This window comes from Puntigrus tetrazona, chromosome 20, assembly GCF_018831695.1.
Source record: "Puntigrus tetrazona isolate hp1 chromosome 20, ASM1883169v1, whole genome shotgun sequence".
NCBI lineage: Eukaryota > Metazoa > Chordata > Actinopteri > Cypriniformes > Cyprinidae > Puntigrus > Puntigrus tetrazona.
Genome location: NC_056718.1, coordinates 1,079,875 through 1,099,399, shown reverse-complemented (window position 1 = coordinate 1,099,399; position 19,525 = coordinate 1,079,875). Strand labels below are relative to the sequence as shown.

Sequence of the window (19,525 nt, the reverse complement as noted above, 5' to 3'; positions counted from 1 at the left end):
GCAGCGTCACTACATCCGTCACACTGCCGTAAAAATACACAACTGTTCCTCACACGTCTACACGAATATAACAACATCCTTTAGCAAAGGTGAAAAAGTTACTATAAATACATTGTTCGTAACAGGTTATAGGAGTATAATGCAACAAGTTTAGAATATTTATTTACACAACGAAACACCAGAAATGGGAAATACAGTGATTAAAACACTAACACTACAGCAAAACACATTAAAACAGAACGTAAAGGGAGCTTTAGTGTGGTCATGATGTTTTGTTCTTTTAATAATGATAAATATGGAGAATGTGCTGCAAATGATGACCAATTCTCCATGCAGCATGAAAGACAAACAACGGTGACATTTTTCACAATCAGGACAGAAAATTAAAATTCTTAGGACTCTTTCAAGATGGCGGGCAAACAAAGCGTCTCCCAGATCTTCACCTCCTCCGTGTGTTAAACATCCCTGACTCATAAAGCCATGTTTCATCACGTTTAAAAACCAGCTGAAGCTTTATAGTGACTCCACACTGCTAGTAGTTTTACGAGCTTGAGCATTCTTCAGTGTATCCCTGTGATACTTTTAAGCTCCTAGCATTTAAAATGGTTTAGTATTTGTATTTTATTGAATGTGTTGCCTTCACACATTACTTCTGGTCCTTGTGATGAAGTACTGCTCATCACTGTGACACCAATGAACTGAACCAAAAACACACACAACCAAGATTTATTGAAATACACGAGGCTTCGTTCACGAGTTAGTTTTTTTTACAACGTAATCAGTAAAATGAGAGCAGCGCCGGGCGAGTGTTCACCGGCGAGAGGAGCGCGCCTCCAGGATCTGCACCACCAGCCGGTTCTTCAGACTGCGCAGTTTACTGCTGTAGTTCTGCTGCAGGACGCCGTCGAGCCGCAGGCGCAGAGCACGCAGACACGGCCGAGAGCTGCAGTCCGGAGCATTCAGCAGCGTGTGGAAGAAGTCCTGCCACAGGTCAGCGTGCACGTTCCTGACACACACACACACACACACAGAGGTTACACTCGCCTCAGAACCGGCTCCGGCACTCCATCCAGCACCTGTTCATGTTACCTTTTGAAAACTCCGTTGGTTCTCCAGACACCACCCTCCTCTTTAACCTGCATGTAGGTCCCAAACAGCATACAGTGGACCGTCCCGGCGATGCCGAAATAATCAGTCTGTGAGAAGAAGAGCAGGACGACTGATGAGTGTGTGTGTGTGTTAGTAAACCATGGGCTGTCTGAACTCTGGATTCTGATTAATCACTCTGCACACAAACATCCAGGAGCACAGAAACAAAAACCTTGGCTTTAAACTCAAGAGAAAAAAGATTTAGCCTCATCAGCCAGTCCTATGATTATCAAGGGTATATTTATATCAAAGTAGAAAACGACAAGAACAAGGTCAAGAGTCTGTCTGGATGCAGGTACCGGCGCGCACCTGATAGGTCCAGGGTCGGCCGCTCAGCATCTCCACACACTGGAAGCCTGAGGTCATGCACTTGGCGGTGAACGCGGTGCCTTCTGGGAAGAGCGTCATGTCGATGCTCTGTCCCAGGTCGATCAGAGCCAGGCCGTGCTCCAGGTGATCCTGCTGGAAGCAGTCGTTCTCCAGGAACCTGAGCGACAGACAGCACACGTCATTCAGCCGGACCGCCGCACACTGCTGCAGTGCACGCTGGGAAGACACCTACCTCTCTCCCAGCAGGAAGTTGTCGGGCTTGATGTCAGCGTGTATGATCTCGGCCCGATGCAGCAGCTCCACCATGTGAAGGATGCAGACGCTGAAGTAGAGCACCAGCGGCTGAGGCATCACCTTCTCACTGCGGCTCTTGTACAGGTTTATAGCGTTCTGGAGGAAGAGGAGGAAATCATCATCATCATCTTGAGTCCCTGTGGTTTAGATCTGTGTGCTCTACAGCACTCACTGATACTGTGGGGAACCGTCGTCATGTTCTTATCACAAGGCAACAGGACAAAAGACCTATAATAAACAAATGCTACATACACCATTTTACTTAAACATTGCAAACGTTTAAGTAACAAGAGCACTGAGATCTTCTCTGAAGGTCGTTTTATAAACATGAAAGACAGCAGGAATATTACACAGCTTCTTCTCTGGATCCAAGCGTGCTACTCTTTCTCAGCCTTTCACTTAAGACCTAAATGATGGGATACTTGTAAAGACAGAGACTTTGATGCTTGTGTATTTAGTTATTCGAGGTTTATAAAAGCAACAAAAATACTCATACGCTCTGAGCAGATTCCCGTAGGAAACAAAGCTCTCTTTGAACATTGCACTTTTATTTTGGAAAGGGGCTTATTCTCCTAGCTGAGTTTTGAGATCTATTCAGCCGATCTCTGGGTCTGGTGGTAACACTTAAAGTTTGCTGCTCTACCAATGTCAAGTGCAAACGTAACTATAGAAAAGTCCAGGAAAAATATTGAGTGTCTTTGGTCATTGTTAAATGCGATGCTACTGGTCTAATCCCATTCAATGATCTATGCTAAACGAAGCTAGAAGTGCTATCTCCAGACCCGGAGATCAGCTGAATGGATTGAAAAACAGAAACTCAACTTATTAACTCTGGGGAAGCTGGAGAATGAGCCCATTTATAAAAAAAGTGAAGTATCATATTCCTGACCTTAAAAGTTAATTTCAATTCCAACATACATTTGATATCATTTGATATCTCAATGCTCAATCAAAACTGGGAATCGATAAGAATCTGAGCTGACAATAGCCTTATTATACAGCCCCGTTGTTAGCGTTTAAACCACTCGTTGTGATCACGTGACGTCAGAGCACAACCACGACGAAGACGATTCAGACGGAGGCTGATCTGCGGCTCACCAGCAGCGTGCCACAGCTGTGCAGCTCTCCCACCAGAACGCTGCCGTTGCTGAAGAGGTGTCCGGAGTAGATGGTGTTGAAGAGATGACGCACAGCGGGCTGCAGGCGCACGTTCAGCTGACTGTCCATGTAGAACTCCCACGGGTTCGCCGGCTTCTGAACCTACCAGCAGATCAAGACAGGACACTTGATTCAGTTCTACCAGTGCAGAACATCACGCTGCCTTCACACACAGATGAGCGTGCTGTGCACTTGCTCCCAACCTTAGAAGCAGTTCCCTATCCTTCAAACACAATCACTGGTGAACATTTGGGTTTAATGAGCAAAAACAAAAGATCAAAATCAGAACTGGTAAGGTTTGTAGTGTGTGAAGGGGTGTTCAGGACCTTCAGGAAGAGTTTGTGTGAGCTGCTGAGGCTGGTGGCCTGGTAGACGGTGGCGAACGCTCCCTGTCCCAGAACACAGTCCACTCGCAGCGTCTCTCCGGCTGAAACACACGCAGGGAAGCATCACGTCAAGACATACAGGATTCACATCAAGCACGCCGACGGTCACTTCCACACCAGAGAACCGTATCCGTCTGATGCTTTGGCATCCGATCAGAGTCAATCCTGTTCTCACAAGCTCTTAATGCTATGGACTCTGCTGTTCTTTGATCTTTATCGTTGTGCTGGATTATTTAGTTGGTCAACTGTGTTTGCTCCTCATTTATTACACTAGTAGTTTTTGTAGTGGTATTGAAGCAGTTACAAATAGTCTAAAATTAGTTTTTGAATACACAATTGTAACAAAACACTGAAAAGTGTTCGGTGTATGAATGCATTAATCATCGGTTTAATTGTCATTAATGGCAGACAGCAGCAGGTCTCTGAATGCAGAGTAGATTTTGTTTTCATTCACTCATGACTCATGAATCTGATACATTTCTCACAAACAAAAATGGATTTCTGGGTGCTTCATGTTGAACCCTCCTCCTCTCTTCAGAAATCATTAGAGCAGTGGTGCTGAAGAATTGTGATCTTGTTTGGGATCAATAACTTTTTTAAACGTCTGAACGGATCATGAGTCAGCTGCTCGTACCGATCTGGACGGTCATCTTGGGTGTGATCGTGGGCAGGCGTCCGCTCCAGACGGTCAGGTTAGGGTGAGAAGAGAGAGGAGGCTGCAGGCTGGAGAGCAGAGACACCAGCAGACCCTCATCCCAGGGGTCCGACAGCAGCGGCACACGGCCTGCACTAACAAGATCATCCTGAGCGGCGCCCAGCTCTAACACACACACACACACACACGTTTCAAACAGAGATCGTGACTCTCAGCCAAATCATTTTATCTAGAGACTGTGACAAAATGTATTAGTCATTAGACTGCAGTCTATTAAAATGTCTTTGACTTGATCAAACTACGGCTTGTGGGTTTCACGTTATATCGTTGGCTCAGAAAATATGTAAATATACCTCTATATGATTATTAAAGTAGATGACATCAAGTCAAGACCACATGAAGTTTTCTTTTGATCATAGACATCATGTGATGATAAGAATGACTTTAAGACAGAACTAATACTCAGTTTGTGAAGCTGTTTTTTATTTAATCTGCACATGCTAACTGCTCTCTCTCTCTGTGTGAGGGTCAGCTGTAGTGTGTCCCGCGGGCTCACTCGTACCTCTGGACGTGTCCATGGGGCTCCTGGGAGCCTGCGCTGGGCTGGCCATCACGTCCAGGTCCTCTTCGCTGGGCCGCTGAGGGCTGCTGCCGAACCAGTCCAGAGCTGGTGCCGGGACTGGACTCGCGGGCTCCTCCTGAGCCGCTTCAGAGGCTTGCTTGGGACTCATCAGCAGAGACTCGTGCAGCTCCTGCAGCGCTTTCAGCCCTGACTTGCGCCGCTGGAAGGGTTTCTTGGGAAGCAGAAGATCTGCTGCGAGGTCTAGATCATCTAGATCCTGCTGGGGCACGGGCTCGGGGCTGGTGGCCCACAGCAGCTCGGGCTCAGGAGGAGGCTCGGGGCTCTGGTAGATGGTCCAGGCTGGCCGCGGGCCTCCACAGAGCGCAGGAGGACTCTTCATGACCTCCGGCTCTGCTTCTGCTGCGAGAGCGGAGCTGCCGGTCTGGAGCCAGCGTGCTTCTGGACTCATGGGGACGTCCTGGTCCTGCTCTGATGACTGGCTCCTGTGAAAGGAGCTCTGGGGCAGGAGAAGGTCTTTCTCTGGGCTCTGATAGATGCTCCAGCTGGGCCGGGAGCTGCTCCTCAGGGCTGTGTCGGGGAAGGACAGGGCGGCCAGCGGGAGTCTGCTGCAGGAGCTCTGGCTGTGCTGGGCCAGAGAAAGCCCCAGACTGGGCTGAGCCAAAGACACCCCTTCCCCGACGATGGTGCCCTGAGCACGCATGCTGCACTCCACCAGCTCAGACGGCTTCTCCTCCGCCGGACTCTGCTCCATGATCGGACTGAGGCAAACCACACACACACACACACACACACACACACACACACACACACACGTTTTGCCATCTGAGTGTGGACATTGCATGGACTTCCTTTGATTTTCTATCCCCTAACCATCACAGAACACTAGATCTACATCAACACTACTTCTGTCTGATTTACAAGCCTGTTGTTCTGGGTGATACCTGAGTTTGGTGGGCTGTCGCATGTATGGGTTTTCCTCAGATCCGCTGATGGACCTGACTCCTGCAGCTTCTTCTGAGATAGAACAGTCACAGATCAACACAGAGCACTCGGGAGCTTGATAGAGCTGTGTGTGTGTGTGTGTGTGTGTGTGTGTGTGCGCAGCAGCAGCTGAATACCTCGGGCCTGCTCCGTGTCCCAGGTGTGTGGTGCATGAGGGTGGAGCGGCGTGGACACCAGATGAGCGGACAGGGCGAAGTCCCGGGTGTGGTTAGGACACGGACCTACAGAGATGTTACGTGCTCCCCACATGGTGCTCTCATCCGTCATAGACTCTGTGCTGACTGGAGTGTCCTAACACACACACACATAATATTTCAATTGATGACTGGTTAAACAATATTTGAAATACAACTGGAATCTGAGGGTGCGAAAACATGATCTTAATATCCTAATGATAACTTTGAGCCATACAGTGTATTGCTATCTATTGCTACAAACACACCAGTACCGCTGAGGATTATGGGCCTGTATGTGAACGGTGCTTACATTGGCTCTGGACACTGGGATCTGTGTGAGCGCTCGGCTCTGGGGCGGGTCGCTCCTGTCCTGACCAGAACTGAAGGACAGATGAAGAACACGGTCAGAGCGGAGTCTCAAAGACTGAGCCTTACAGAAGTCATTCACATCTCACCCTCCGGTCTCCTGCTCGTCTTTGTCCTGGTAAATCATGAATGGAGTGGAGCTGGGAGCTTGAACACACGAGGGGGCGCTGCCTGAACAACACAGTTACCAGACATATCAGCCGTTTATTTGAATGCTTCTCTGAGGAGAACTGGTTGAACTGAGAAAATGTTTGTGATATTTTCTTTATCTTGCGTTGGAACGATTTATATTATATTGTTCATAAGATCTGCTTTGTTCACATCGCCTCTCATTTTAAATGAAGAGCACAAACAAAGCCTTAGTTTGTTTATATTGAAGACATTTCCTTTGTGCGTGTAATGATTTAGGGTTTGTTTTCACACGTGCAGCAATGGCTTAATAAAGTGACACATTGTTTACGGTGTAATCTCTTCAGTCTCATTGTCAAAAAAAAAAAAAGAGAAAGAAAAAACAGTGAGAAAATGAAAATGGTGAATGAATCATCCAGCCTTGTGCAACCTTTCCCCTCACAGTGAGGTCCAGGGACTATCACAACAACTTTGCTGTGGCGGATCAGATTTTTAAAGCCATGTTCACAGTGAGGATCCCAATCTTTTCACGATGACTCAAGCGTCTCTAACTGGATGAATTACGCCGGCTTCACACGGAAGCAGAGCAGAACTGTGTGTGTGTGTGTGTGTGAGGGAGCAGGACGTACTGATTCTGCAGCTCTTCTCAAAGCTGTCCTCCGGCAGAACAGTGCTGTTGAACATGGACTCCTGGAGCAGGGTGGGAGCTTGAAACATGTCCATGATCACACCTACAGAACAACACACGTCAAACAACAGCAAAGAGTGTGTGTGTGTGTGTGAGAGAGACAGGGAGAGAGAGTGCTCTTACCCAAAGCTTCTCGTGTGTTCACAGTGGGAGAAGGAAGAGCTCGAGACGGGGTGGTGTGAGCGAAACCCAGAGATGTGTTTGGGGTGACATGAGAGTGATTGAACCCACTACATGAAGCTGAGAGACAGAGAGACAGAGAGAGAGAGAGTGAGCACATCCAGCAGCTCTGGGTCAGTGTGTTCATGAGGAGACATACTCACGGTCTGCGGTCACATCCACGTCTGTGTGGGCACACGCCTCTCTACAGACACAGAAACACACATCATCACAGGAGTCTGGCCTTCAGTCTCATCTTTGACAAGTATTCCTGTGCTTTTACAGCTCTGAGAGCCTCTGCCAGCAGCAGAGAGAGGTTTCTCCAATAACTTCACACAAAACAGAGCTGCGCTCACAAACACTGCTTTATCAGCCATCACAGGCATGACAGGAAGTGATGACCTGCCCGTGTCCATGAGGAGGAGAGTAAGTGCACTCACGTGTCGGAGGCATCGCTCTGGCGCACCGAGGCTCTGTCCGTCTGTCCCAGCAGACTCCCGCCAGCGGCGCTGCTGTCCCGTGTCCCAGCATGCCCTGCGGGAGCTCCGTCCGAGGCCTGGAGGACCACAGCGGCTCAGGGGCTTCGACCTGGTGAATCATAAACAACATTCAGAACCAGCGTCTGCTAATGACACCAAGAACTGATCGAGTCACTTCACTTGGGTAGAGATGAAGTGTTTCAGCTGCTGGACGCTGTGACCCATTAAAGGGATTACCCACTCTCCCTCAAAGACCTTCATTCCTCTTTGGAAGATATTTCTGATGAAATCCGAGAGCTCATAGACAGCAAGGACAGTCACACTACCTTTCTGTGCTTGCGGTCTATGAAGAGTCAAAGAGGAATGAAGCTCTTACAGGTTTAGAAAAAACTTGCTTGGGTTAATGAACCATATTAGTCTTTGTTTTCCATTATTATTTTTGAAACCACAACAAAAACGAATGAACTACTAGTAAGTGAAGGTAAAGGGTCCACAGATTGATGAGCCGCACACGACACCTAAAGTAGCTGGTCAAAGCGGCTGGGAGACCTTCCTCAGCGTGGGATCTCTACAGCAGACGAGAGTCAGAACCAGAGATGTACCGTAAGAGACGTGGTGGCTGGGCGTCTCTGCTCCGCTGGCGAGACGGTCACGTTCTTCTCCAGATCCTCCAGGAGCTGCTTCATCTTCCTCACCTCCTCCTCCTCCTCCCAAAGCCTGTGCTGCTTCTCAGCTGATCAAACAGTCATTACACAGAAGTAAGAGATCGGCACAGAGACAGGCTCTAGTCGTTCAGTGTGTGTTTCTATTAGATAACCATAGTCATATAGTGCTTAACAATACAGTGTGTCAAAGCACTAAACACATCAAACAGAAGAATAGAGTGAAAGTGATGTATAATACACGTCTCCACGCTGTTTGATGGATGTACGTGTAACGTGGGAAGGTCTTCTCACCCAGCTGCCGCTGTTTCTCCTGCTGGCTACGTTTAGCAAAGTAGCGTCTGGCCCTGAGCTCCTCAAAGGACAGCTCCGATCCCTCACACTGCAGCTCGTTCACGCAGTACATGGACACACACTCCACGCCGTTACCACCCGCCGTCCGGACCGGGTTGTTCTCCGAGCGGGAGATTCTGAGCATGGGGACCATCATCATCATCATCATCACTGAACAAGCCTCTACCAAACATGAATCCAGCATCAAACACTTACATGCGCACCATTTTAGGAGCAGGAGAAGACACTTCTGGATCCTGAAACGACAAAAACACCTCGCCGTAGTCAGGTTGTGTTATGGTAAGCATTTGTTTGGTAGAAAAAAAAAAACACACAGATTTAGAAAGCCACGGAAAATTAATACAAGCTCAACTTCATTATATATGGCTTAGGAACACGGCAGCTTTTTTCAAAAGACAGTTTCAAAAGAGAGTTATTTTACTGCTTCGAAAAAACGTGCATTAGTAATATTTGGCCTGATACACCCTTCTGTGGCCTCATGAGAGAAGCCCAAAGCAATGACTTTTAAATTCAAATACTAATCATATTTAGATTTCAGCCATTTTGATAGCCCTCTTAAGATTAGTTTTTTTTTTTGCTTCACCTGACTAGCACTGAATAACATGATCCCACACACACACACACACACACACACACACACACACACACAGACAGAGAGTGAACGCTGAGATCCGTACCTTGCGCTGGTCTTGAGCGGCGTCTCTCTGTCTGGGGTTCTGGTTCACCAGCAGTGAGTTCTGCAGAGGCTGCCGCACGTGATCTGAGAGATTCAGGAGACAGCGCACAGATTACTCTCCTCGCTCACAGAACCACCACCGACGGAGAACAAGCGTGAGTTACTCTACCTGACGCGGCCGTCGGGGCGCTCGCAGACACCCGGGCCTGCAAGAGCCTGCCAACACAACACAGCTCAGCTCAGTAAGACGTCTGGAGGCAACGTTATTAACCAAAGGCGTTTTAAGGGACTAGCTCACATGTACTGCTGCAGCACACCGTCCTGCGGCTGAGCCTTGTTCTCCAGAGCTCTGTGGTACACGGCCTCGGCCTGGGACAGCTGGCCTCTCTTCTCCAGCTGACGAGCCCAGTCCAGGTAGAGCGCTGCGGCCTGCGTCCCCACGCCCCGGCCGTGCAGGAGTCTGTACACCTCCACGGGGTCGCTGCACAAACCGGCCTGCGCAGAGAAACAGCACTGCGTTCATCTCCATGAGCGAGCCCGCATCCTCAGAGTGACCGAGCCTGTGTGTGTGTGTGTGTGTGTGTGAACCTACACATCTGACGCAGTGAGCCACGTATCGCGGGTCGTTGTGGTATCGCTCCTCCTGAAGGAAGCTGTGCACCAGCCGCTCCAGCACCACACACATCCCCTCACCCTCCTCCTCAGACAGCTTGCTGTCCAGAAACTGAACAAACCTGCCACGGCACAAGACGAGCGTGTAAGAGAGACGCCGGGAGCAGCTCACAAACACACAAAACACATGAAAGAGCTTACTTATCCCAAGGATCGAGGGGGTCATCTCCAGCGTAGCTGCGCACGCTCGCCTCAAAGGCCCTGGAAGTCAGAAGATGAACAGAAACACATCACATCCAGCTACAGCTACTTACATCTCAAGGACAACAGAAGCAATCACACAGAAGTGCTAGAACAAGACCCAGTTAACTTGTTATATATATATATATATATATATATATATATATATATATATATATGTGTGTGTGTGTGTGTGTGTGTGTGTGTGTATGTATGTATGTATGTGTGTGTGTGTGTGTGTATATATCGTATGCATGTATGTGTGTGTAAAACAAAAGAAATAAAAAAAAAATAAGGAAGGCTAGGGCTAGGCCTTTTTTCTTTAGAAGGATATTATACAGCTCTGGTTTATAAACAGTGACAGTAAACGAAGTGACGGAGAACTATGAATCGTAAACATTATATCGGCTAATACATCCGTGCTAACACGCTACTTACTGAAAATAAGAGTTGACGTCCATCGTTTCTTCCTGTTGAACACAAAAAGTCCGAGGGTAAATGTTTACGGTTAAACTACAATCATTTAAAACTTTTTTTCAGCAAAATTATATTTTATAACTAAGGGTACTATCTTTTTTAGCGCTAACTAACCCCGCTCCGACAGCTGCATATTTGCAACAACGGATTGTTTTCAAATTTACCGCTTAGCCAATCATTATCCTTCATGAGGTTCAAAGACCAATCAGAGTTCGGCACAACATTACGTCACTTTAACCAGCCGTCAAGCCCCGCCTCAATGCTCTGGTTGGCTAAGAGTTTCGCACAGACGGCCTGGGATTGGACAGATAGGACGTCGATCGTAAAGTCAACACAGTAAACACACGCGGGTTGGAAAAGAAGCGCAGTGTTCGTGTGGCAGCGGACAGCTACGACTAGTTTTTACATTCAGAAAATTACGTTTTTAACAAGAAGACTATTCTTCCATTCGGTACAGAAACACTTGAATTAGGTGTTTAACTAGTGTTTATTACCTCCTGGGCCCTTCTTTAAGTTGTTGAAGCCTTAAGACTGACAAGAGCAGGTTTCCAAATCTTCCAAATACTTACCTTGCTGGATCTGTCCTCTGCTTTTGACAGTCAGCCACTAGATCCTGTAGGCAAAGGGCTTCTCGGGAGGCTCCAGTGGGTCTCACCTCTCAGATAGGTCCTTCTAGATATCTCAGAGAGGTCAGGGCTCGGTTCTTGGTCCGCTTCTCTTCTGTCTACATGGAGTCACTAGGCTCTGTCATTCAGACACATGGCTTTTCTTTGCTGATGACACTCAACTCTACATCTTAATGATGATCTGAAGATAGCTGCTCACATCTCAGCTTGAAGAAGAAGATCAGGTCCTTTCTTTCAGAACATGAGTCTCCTCGTTCAAGCTCTTCTTCTTCCAGGCTGGACTATTGTAATGGTCTTCCAGTCAGTTCAATCAAACCTTTATAATTAATCTAGAACGTGGCAGCAAGGTTAATCTTTAATGGACCGAAAGGAACATGTCACACCTCTGTTTATCAAATTACACTCCCATTAATTTCAGTGCCTGGCTTTGTGTCACACAGACAGGAATCTGAGGGGTAGTGATTTTTAGAGATGACACTGGCTGTCATTTTTACTGGTGTTGAAGAAATTAAATATCTGCGTACCCCATAATGGACAGATTTATTCATACACACATGAGGGTTGATTTGCTGATATAGTTTAGTTTATTGTACAATATATAAAAACTATAGCAGAGTGATCATGTTGGAGTAAAGAGTAAAGAAAACCTTAAGGGAGTGTTAAAATAATGTCATTATTAGTAAACCAAAAACTAACATTCGTTTTTTTTGTTAAGAAAACGTTGAGATAACGTTCTGAGAATGTTTGGAAAACGTTTCTGTCTAAAAACAAACAAGTAAAAATAACGTAAAAAATCTGGTAGCTTGGATAATTAGGGAAATTGCATAAATGATGTGAATTGTGATGTGAATTAACTTTTAATTGTGTATTAAATAAGATCATCATATCTTCGCCGGTATAATAATGTTGAAACCGACTTTAATTTTGACAAGGCGCGCCCCGTGCGCGTGCTGAGCCGGAAGTGGCCGTGTCTCCTGGGCTGACGGAGCAGGCGCTCTTCTTCATTCGTCTCGGAAACAGAAATGCAGACAGACGTCCCGATCGATCATCATCTTCATCTTCTTCATCACTGATTAACGACAGACGTCAGTCATGGGGAGCGGTAAGTACCTCACACCCGCCCGAGCTCGTCTGCTCGTCTCGCTCTCGTCTGATGTGGATGTCGTTGTTTGTCGCGTCTCAGAGCCGGTGAGCGTGGTCTTCAAGCTCTACTGCCTGACCGTGATGACCCTGATCGCCGCCGCCTACACCGTGGCTCTCCGCTTCACCAGAACCGTGTCCACGGACCTGTACTTCTCCACCACCGCCGTGTTCCTCACCGAGCTCATCAAACTCCTGCTCAGCCTGGGGATGCTGCTCAGGTGTGTGTGTGTGTCTGTCAGAGTGTGTGTGTGTGTGTACTGGTTGATGTATACCTGTTAGGGTGTAAATGTCACTTCTATAGGGACCCACTAGTGAGACATTCGACTGATTCTCACTGAAGACTAATAAATCAGCAAGAAATAGTTCTGATGTAGATCTAGTGTTCTCACGAAGATGATCAAACGTGTCTGTCTTTCTGTGTGTGTGTGTGTTTCTCTCTCTCTCTCTGTGTGTGTGTGTGTGTGTGTGTGTGTGGTGTCTCTCTCTCTCTCTCTCTCTCTCTCTCTCTCTCTCTCTCTCTCTCTCTGTGTGTGTGTGTCTCTCTCTCTCTCTGTGTGTGTGTGTGTGTGTGTCTCTCTCTCTCTCTCTCTCTCTCTCTCTCTCTCTGTGTGTGTGTGTGTGTGTGTGGTGTCTCTCTCTCTCTCTCTCTCTCTCTCTCTGTGTGTGTGTGTGTCTCTCTCTCTCTCTGTGTGTGTTGCGCAGGGAGAGCGGAGGCTGGGGTCGCTGCAGGTCTGTGGTGGTCAGTCAGATTGTCAGGAGTCCGGTGGAGCTGCTGAAGCTGAGCGTGCCGTCGGTGGTGTACGCTGTCCAGAACAACATGGCCTTCGTGGCTCTGAGTAATCTGGACGCTGCGGTCTATCAGGTACCTGAGCTTCACTTCAGCTCTCCACCTGACCGGTTCTCTGACATCACGTTTCTTTCAGATCAGGTCAAGTATTACTAGTGTTTCTAGACTAAAAGACTTCATCAGTGGACTCTTGAAGACCAAGTCCCACAAACTCCTCAATCATGGGCTTAAACAAAAAACAGTGACACTCAATGGAAGAGTGGAGTAAAAGTGAGATGATTGTGATTTAAAACAGTTGAGACCCTGGAGCTCAAAGCAGCAGCAGCCAACAACAAAGATCCCGTTCAGTGAGAATAACTAGTACTCATGAGGAACTCAGTTTTGATATATTTATGGTTAGTAATATGCACTGCTCAGGACTTCATCTGGACAGCTATTTTTTTTTGCACCCTCAGGTTTTCTAATAGCTGTATCTCGTCCAGATATTACACAACAATGCACACGCGTCTATTCCATAAATCTGCCCTATATCTGGCTGTACCTGTTTTTCTTGTTAGGCATGTGTGAGCAATAAATACCTCTGATTGCGAGAGACCTGAGATCAGCCTCAAAGCATTCTTCACATGATTAAGTGCTTTCTGCTGTGTGTGCGTGCGTGCTTGTGTGTGTGCGTGCGTGCGTGTGTGTGTGTGTGCGTGCGTGCGTGTGTGCGTGCGTGTGTCTCTGTCTCAGGTGACGTATCAGCTGAAGATCCCCTGCACGGCTCTGTGTACGGTGCTGATGCTGAGCCGCTCTCTGAGTCGTCTGCAGTGGTTCTCGGTCTTCATGTTGTGTGGAGGGGTCACTCTGGTGCAGTGGACCCCGCCGCAGGCCACCAAAGTCCAGGTAGAGCCGCAGACCCGGCGTGTTCTGATCACCAGAGATGCACGCACTTGATCTAAATCGCAGTAGAAGCCGGGACATTATACCCGTTTCAGTCAGCTGTTGAAGTGTCACTTATTTCCGTGACTTCTCTGATTTGTTTTCCGTGGCTGATGTTCAGGTGGAGCAGAACCCGGTCCTGGGCTTCGTGGCGATCGCGGTGGCGGTGCTCTGCTCGGGCTTCGCAGGTACGCTGTGTTCAGACGCTTAAGATCTGGCTCTCTGGTGAGGAGCACTAGTGACGCTCTGTTTGGGATCAGGTGTGTACTTCGAGAAGGTCCTGAAGAGTTCGGACACGTCTCTGTGGGTCCGAAACATCCAGATGTACCTGTCGGGAATCGTGGTGACCCTGGTAGGGGTCTTCGTGACGGACGGGGCCCAGGTCCTGGAGAAGGGCTTCTTCTACGGATACACGCCGTGGGTCTGTGTGGTGATCTGTGAGTAGAGCTGTGTTGGCGCTCACGCCCTTCACGGAGCTCCTGAACGCTGCCGGAGCGGTTTGACGGCTCTCTCTCTCTCTCTCTCTCTCTCTCTCTCTCTCTCTAGTCCTGGCCAGCGTGGGAGGAATGTACACGTCTGTGGTGGTCAAATACACCGATAACATCATGAAGGGCTTCTCCGCGGCCGCTGCCATCGTCCTGTCCACCGTGGCGTCCGTCCTTCTCTTCGGCCTGCAGATCAGTGAGTGCATGGCTCGGTCCCGTGGCCTTCTGATCCGCTCCTGTCGATAGAGTCGAGGCTAAAAGTTTACACCCCGAGAATCTGCTGAATGTGAATTATTTTGCCAGCAGAAGACTTGCATGTAATTGCCTGTTTTAGCAGCGGCTGCGAAACGTACCTCACCAGCATGTGCTGTTTACTCTGCAGGGGACATTTAGTCCAGAAGAGAAAGGAGTTGAGTTGTACCCCAGTACATTGGTGAACGTGACTCCGTTGAGAAGTGTACATCCTCTTGCTGACACCGTGCTGTTCTCTGAATGAGCCGTGTGTTTCTGTTCAGTGATATATTTGTTCTATTAAATTGTTCTTCAGAATCCCTCAGGTCCCAAAAATACAAAAGTTTTTCTCAACTCTTCACTCAACAATGACTGTATGACTTTGAGATCCACCTCTTCACATTGAGAACAACTGAGGGATATCCATCTATTCCAGAAGATTGAAGTGGAAAAACCATGCGTTAAGAACCGGGAGTGAAAACCTTTGAACTTACCTTGAAGTTTTCAGATGTGTTTTCTTCTTCTGGAGCACCAGTGAGCGTTTGATCCTTCTGTAATAACTGCATACGAGTCCCTCAGTGTGTTTGAGCCCTTTCTAACAACGACTGTATGACTTCGTGAGATCCATCTTTTCACACTGAGATGCTGGAAAACCGAAGGATTTGTGGGAGCTGAAGGGTGTTTCTGAAGAACAGCAGATGTTTTGAAGAATGGTAGAACTAGGTATTTCAGTCCAAATTCAAACATTGGAGACGTTTTTTCCCTCTGGCTCCTCAGACTCGACGCACACGCAGGTTGCCAGGTTCCCACTCAGACACCTTTCGTTTGCCAGCTTCCATGACTTAAATAAAATACGCTTTGTTTTCCAACTACTGGCAACCCGGGGTTCTGAAACACGATTGGGTAAACTGGTGGTGGGCGAAGTTTACAAACCAAAACTAACATTCCGGGCCAGAACACGCGTTTAAAGGAGGATAACCGACTGCAGCATTGTTTTTCAGAGAAACAAGAATGTTAACTTGGCATGATTCTTAAATATCTGCCATTGTACTATGGTGTTTTTTTTGCTTTAGTAGAGTCGAAGTCCTGCACCTTTATCTGTTCAGGACAAACAAGGGTCTTCCGAACAACGATCACTGAACAGAAACACAGCTGTGGATCATTCAGAGAACAACACCGTATTAAAAGCCAAGGGGGTGTAAACTTTTGAATGGGCTCGTTTTTATAAATTATTAAAGCGTTTTCTCTCGTGGACTATATGTGAACATCTTTTTATTTGGAATAGCTTATTCAGACCAGTAATAAATGCACAAAGTGCATTTTGTACGATCCCTCGTATTTTGGAAGTATAGTTAATATACTATACTCACAGCCATCGCTTTGCTTCAGCCTCCGCTGTATTTCGTTCATTAACAGCCTTGATGAACTTCAGATTCTGTAGCTGACGATGTTTCTGATCCATGAGCAGCAAATATGAAATATTCAGACATAAAAACTAGACTCTTTATCACACTATAGAAAGGTCTCAATAATTAACATACGTGTATTAACTAACAACGGCCAATCAGACAGACAGAAATTCTTCTCTGATTTTGCTGACACATTAGGATGTTGGATTAGTTCGTCATCGTGCTCACACACACACACACACTCTCTCTCTCTCTCCGCAGCGGTGACGTTCCTCAGCGGGGCTCTGCTGGTGTGTGTGTCCATCTACCTGTACGGTCTTCCCAAACAAGACACCAGCCGCGTGCTGAAGCCCAGCACTGACACCGAGGACACACAGAAGCTCATCTCCGTCTGACACACACACACACACACACCTGTGACGGTGGAGGACGGGGACGCTGGTGGTTTATTTCTCTCTATAATTTGATTTCTAGGTCTTGACTCAGACGCGCTGCTGAAAGACACGAACACTGATGCCAAACCCTACAATGAATGTACTTGTGCTCCTCAGACAGGCCTTTTGTTTAGATTGACGATCTTATGTGTTGAAGTGTGACTGAAGGTTAGGATCCTGATGGGATCGGATGGCAGGAAAGACCTCGTCTGTAACGCTCTGAAACACGGACAGACCTCGGTGGCTCTGTTTACATGCATCAGTCCCAGTCCTCTTCAGATACGCCACGCTAAACTTTATATAATGTGTTTACAGAGAAAGATGTCACTGGAGCTGCTGGCCTATTATAAGTGTTGAACACTTGAAGGATTAGTTCACCACAAGATCAAGATTCAGTTGTTCCAGACTTTGTTCATCTTCAGAACACCAACGAAGACGAATGAAGCGTTCTGACCCTCCATAGACAGCAGCACAGCTGAGATGATCCAGAAACGGAGTAATACATCGCTTAAAGGTCATCATTTTGTCACGCTACAAGAATGCTGCACAAAAACCAAAGTAATTTACTCAACCATTCCTCCCCCCAAAAAGCCCTTGCTATGTGTCCTGAAGATGAAGGTGTCGTGGGTTTGGAACGACGTGAGTATCATGAGTGAACTAATCCTTTGAGAATATATGGACAAAACATGATTCATGTCATCCATGGGTGATGGGGTAACAAGTAATCAGATTACTTTTTAAAGTAATTAGTAATGTAATGCATTACTTTTAAAGTTACAGCAAAATATGCTCTTTTCTTTCTTTTCACTCTTTTGATAGAGATTGGGAGGAAATGCAGAGGCTTTTCCTTCAGTGAGTCTTTACAGCTGCTGAAAATATAACTTCAGTTTTTTTTTTAAATTAATAACAAAAGAGTTACATTGCTTTCCATAAAAAGCACCTAATGAGAAATACTCTGCTTTTAGCCCGTTTTGATCGCTCAGCTTGTAATGTCTCTGGTGAACCGATGCACATGAAGCATGTAAACACAGCCTCTGTCTGGGGTTTGTTTCGGCGCTGGCCTGGGAATGAAGGTCCAAGCCTCCCTGAAGACAGACGGCACACTCGTTCAGAGAAACACGCACAAAGAAAGAGGACTTTTATTTAGAGATCAACAAACAGAAATTCACATGCTCTCCACCGGCGTGATGCCCAGTATCCTCATGCCGCTGGCCAGGACGGAGCGGGCGGCGCTGAACAGACTCAGTCGGGCCTGAGGACACAGAGAGAGCGTGTGAGGGGTGACCTCAGAGTAATAATACTCAGACGTGGAGTGTGTTTACCTGAGCCACGGCCGCTGGGCTTCCCTTCACCGGCAGGTCCCGAAGAGCCGAGGCCACCAGGTGACTGAGAACACACACATCTACATCAACACACACAGGAAAACACTCGGCTCGGGCTTCTGCCGCGGCGTTTAGTAACGTGAAGAATCTTTCTGGAGGTGACATGTTTATTCCAGTGCCTGTTCTGTACGGTTCACCCTACTTTGTACGCATTATATTCCTGCAGAGACGGAGTATTTATTCACGATTGCTCTTCTGGAGCAAATGTTGTCGTTTATTAAAGCGTACGACCAGGATCACGTCACAAGACAAATTAAGCGGGATTTTTTGGGGGGACATTTATCAAAATTAATGTTCTTTTTGGTTTGCAATAAATCTGTTTGTGGAGACGGCCTGTGTGCGTGAGCTGCTGATCATTCTGTGAGAGCGGTCTGTACCTGAGGGCCATCAGGAAGGTGACCAGGTGTCTGGGCTGGAGCTCATTCACCGACTGAAGCAGAACTTCATCATACCTGCAGAGCGGTCAAAACAAAGCGTTACCACTACAGCATAACGCCTGCTTACTACCAGCACTCATAATTAGGGAAGCCTGCTTCCAACACCGAATAAACAAGGACTTACTCCCTCAGTCCACAGATGAGGCCTAATCCTCGTCCTGGACTGAGTCGGAGCTCTTTCCACTGGTTTCAAAACATCTCCGACCTCTATCTCTCAGACTGAGAAAGCAGAGTTATGATGCATATTCTGATATATAAACTCAGAACTGCGAGATAAAACATTGCCATTTTATTCAGTGGTGGAAACAGGCTTGCATAACTTATATTTTGATTTATTTTGTCTGAATGTTAAGGTAAATTGTTGACGACCTGATTATTTATACCTAAAACTGCATACTGGTTATCATGGGTTTAAACAATTATTAGTCAAATAAAAACAACACTGGTCATCCACTCCAAACAGCTCTGCACTGGGTAAGAGATTATTAGTAAAAACACATCTGTCAGGTTCCTGTCATCATCTCTAAAACGTTATATACGCCGTCATCAGAGAGAGAGGTTTGTGTGTGTTAGCGGTGGTCGTAACGCTCAGGACTCGATGGACCCGGAGGTACTTCACAGCTGTGTGTGTGTGTGTGTGTGTGTGTGTGTGGTGAAGCTCACCTGAGCAGGTGCCGGAGAAGCAAGACGCTTCTGCTGTCCACCAGAGAAGAGACGTCCGGGCAGGAGTGTGTCTCGCTCACATGTGTCCTCAGCAAACTGAACACAAACATCAACGCTCCAGCACATCTTACACAACCAACACAGGGATGAATTCACTAAACATCTTAAGGATAGAAGTAGCTCCTAACTTGCAGATGTAAGAGAAAGTCCAAAAAATAGTGCTAAATTCAGGAGCATTTCACAGAGTGTTTTGGCCTAAATCTGTGAAACATTAGAAATAATGAAGACGACTTCTAGGTCACTACGACCAACTATCCTAAAACATTTTAAAAGCATTTGGTGATAATGAGCTCTTAAAAAGGGTTTGGAGCTCCTTTGGGGTTTGGAGGTTGTTCCAACTATAAGCTTTTTGTGTGCATAATTACTTTTATT

At 47.0% G+C, this 19,525-nt stretch overlaps 3 protein-coding genes across 9 annotated transcripts in view; 1 reads left to right on the top strand and 2 right to left on the bottom strand.

The window, feature by feature from the left end:
- Positions 1-294: 294 nt before the first annotated feature.
- Positions 295-10,779, bottom strand: bub1 (BUB1 mitotic checkpoint serine/threonine kinase). The gene is given in 27 exon segments (XM_043218723.1): positions 295-1,006; positions 1,090-1,196; positions 1,459-1,636; positions 1,712-1,869; positions 2,872-3,033; positions 3,258-3,358; positions 3,952-4,137; positions 4,535-5,313; positions 5,497-5,569; positions 5,674-5,848; positions 6,044-6,113; positions 6,189-6,270; positions 6,858-6,959; positions 7,040-7,156; positions 7,240-7,280; positions 7,516-7,649; positions 7,652-7,663; positions 8,157-8,287; positions 8,511-8,686; positions 8,766-8,806; positions 9,248-9,330; positions 9,416-9,462; positions 9,545-9,741; positions 9,839-9,980; positions 10,060-10,119; positions 10,537-10,568; positions 10,690-10,779. Coding segments are annotated over 27 exon segments (3,657 nt in total). The 5' UTR covers positions 10,765-10,779; the 3' UTR covers positions 295-810.
- Positions 10,780-11,819: 1,040 nt separating this feature from the next.
- slc35a1 (solute carrier family 35 member A1) lies at positions 11,820-18,325 on the top strand. The gene is made up of 8 exons (XM_043218721.1): positions 11,820-12,303; positions 12,385-12,562; positions 13,047-13,206; positions 13,864-14,016; positions 14,174-14,240; positions 14,313-14,489; positions 14,599-14,733; positions 16,439-18,325. The coding sequence occupies exons 1-8, from the start codon at positions 12,294-12,296 to the stop codon at positions 16,570-16,572; spliced, it is 1,014 nt and encodes a 337-aa protein (XP_043074656.1). The 5' UTR covers positions 11,820-12,293; the 3' UTR covers positions 16,573-18,325.
- Positions 17,563-19,525, bottom strand: part of rars2 (arginyl-tRNA synthetase 2, mitochondrial) — a 10,810-nt gene continuing 8,847 nt past the window's right edge. For 2 of the 7 annotated variants that reach the window (XM_043218717.1, XM_043218719.1), the window contains 5 exons: positions 19,094-19,189; positions 18,371-18,445; positions 17,934-17,997; positions 17,781-17,863; positions 17,563-17,696 (listed from right to left, as the gene is read on the bottom strand). In XM_043218717.1, the coding sequence (XP_043074652.1) occupies positions 17,591-17,696; positions 17,781-17,863; positions 17,934-17,997; positions 18,371-18,445; positions 19,094-19,189 (424 nt within the window). In that variant the 3' untranslated portion in view covers positions 17,563-17,590. Of the gene's footprint in view, positions 17,697-17,732; positions 18,154-18,370; positions 18,446-19,093; positions 19,190-19,525 lie in introns of those variants that run through there. The other 5 variants (XR_006247158.1, XM_043218720.1, XR_006247157.1 and 2 more) reach the window with 4 other exon arrangements.

Excerpts from the sequence above, each read along its gene's own strand:
- slc35a1 (XM_043218721.1), top strand. Across the intron at positions 13,207-13,863 it reads TGGACGCTGCGGTCTATCAG|GTGACGTATCAGCTGAAGAT; the intron begins GTACCTGAGCTT and ends TCTCTGTCTCAG. Across the intron at positions 14,490-14,598 it reads GTGGGTCTGTGTGGTGATCT|TCCTGGCCAGCGTGGGAGGA; the intron begins GTGAGTAGAGCT and ends CTCTCTCTCTAG.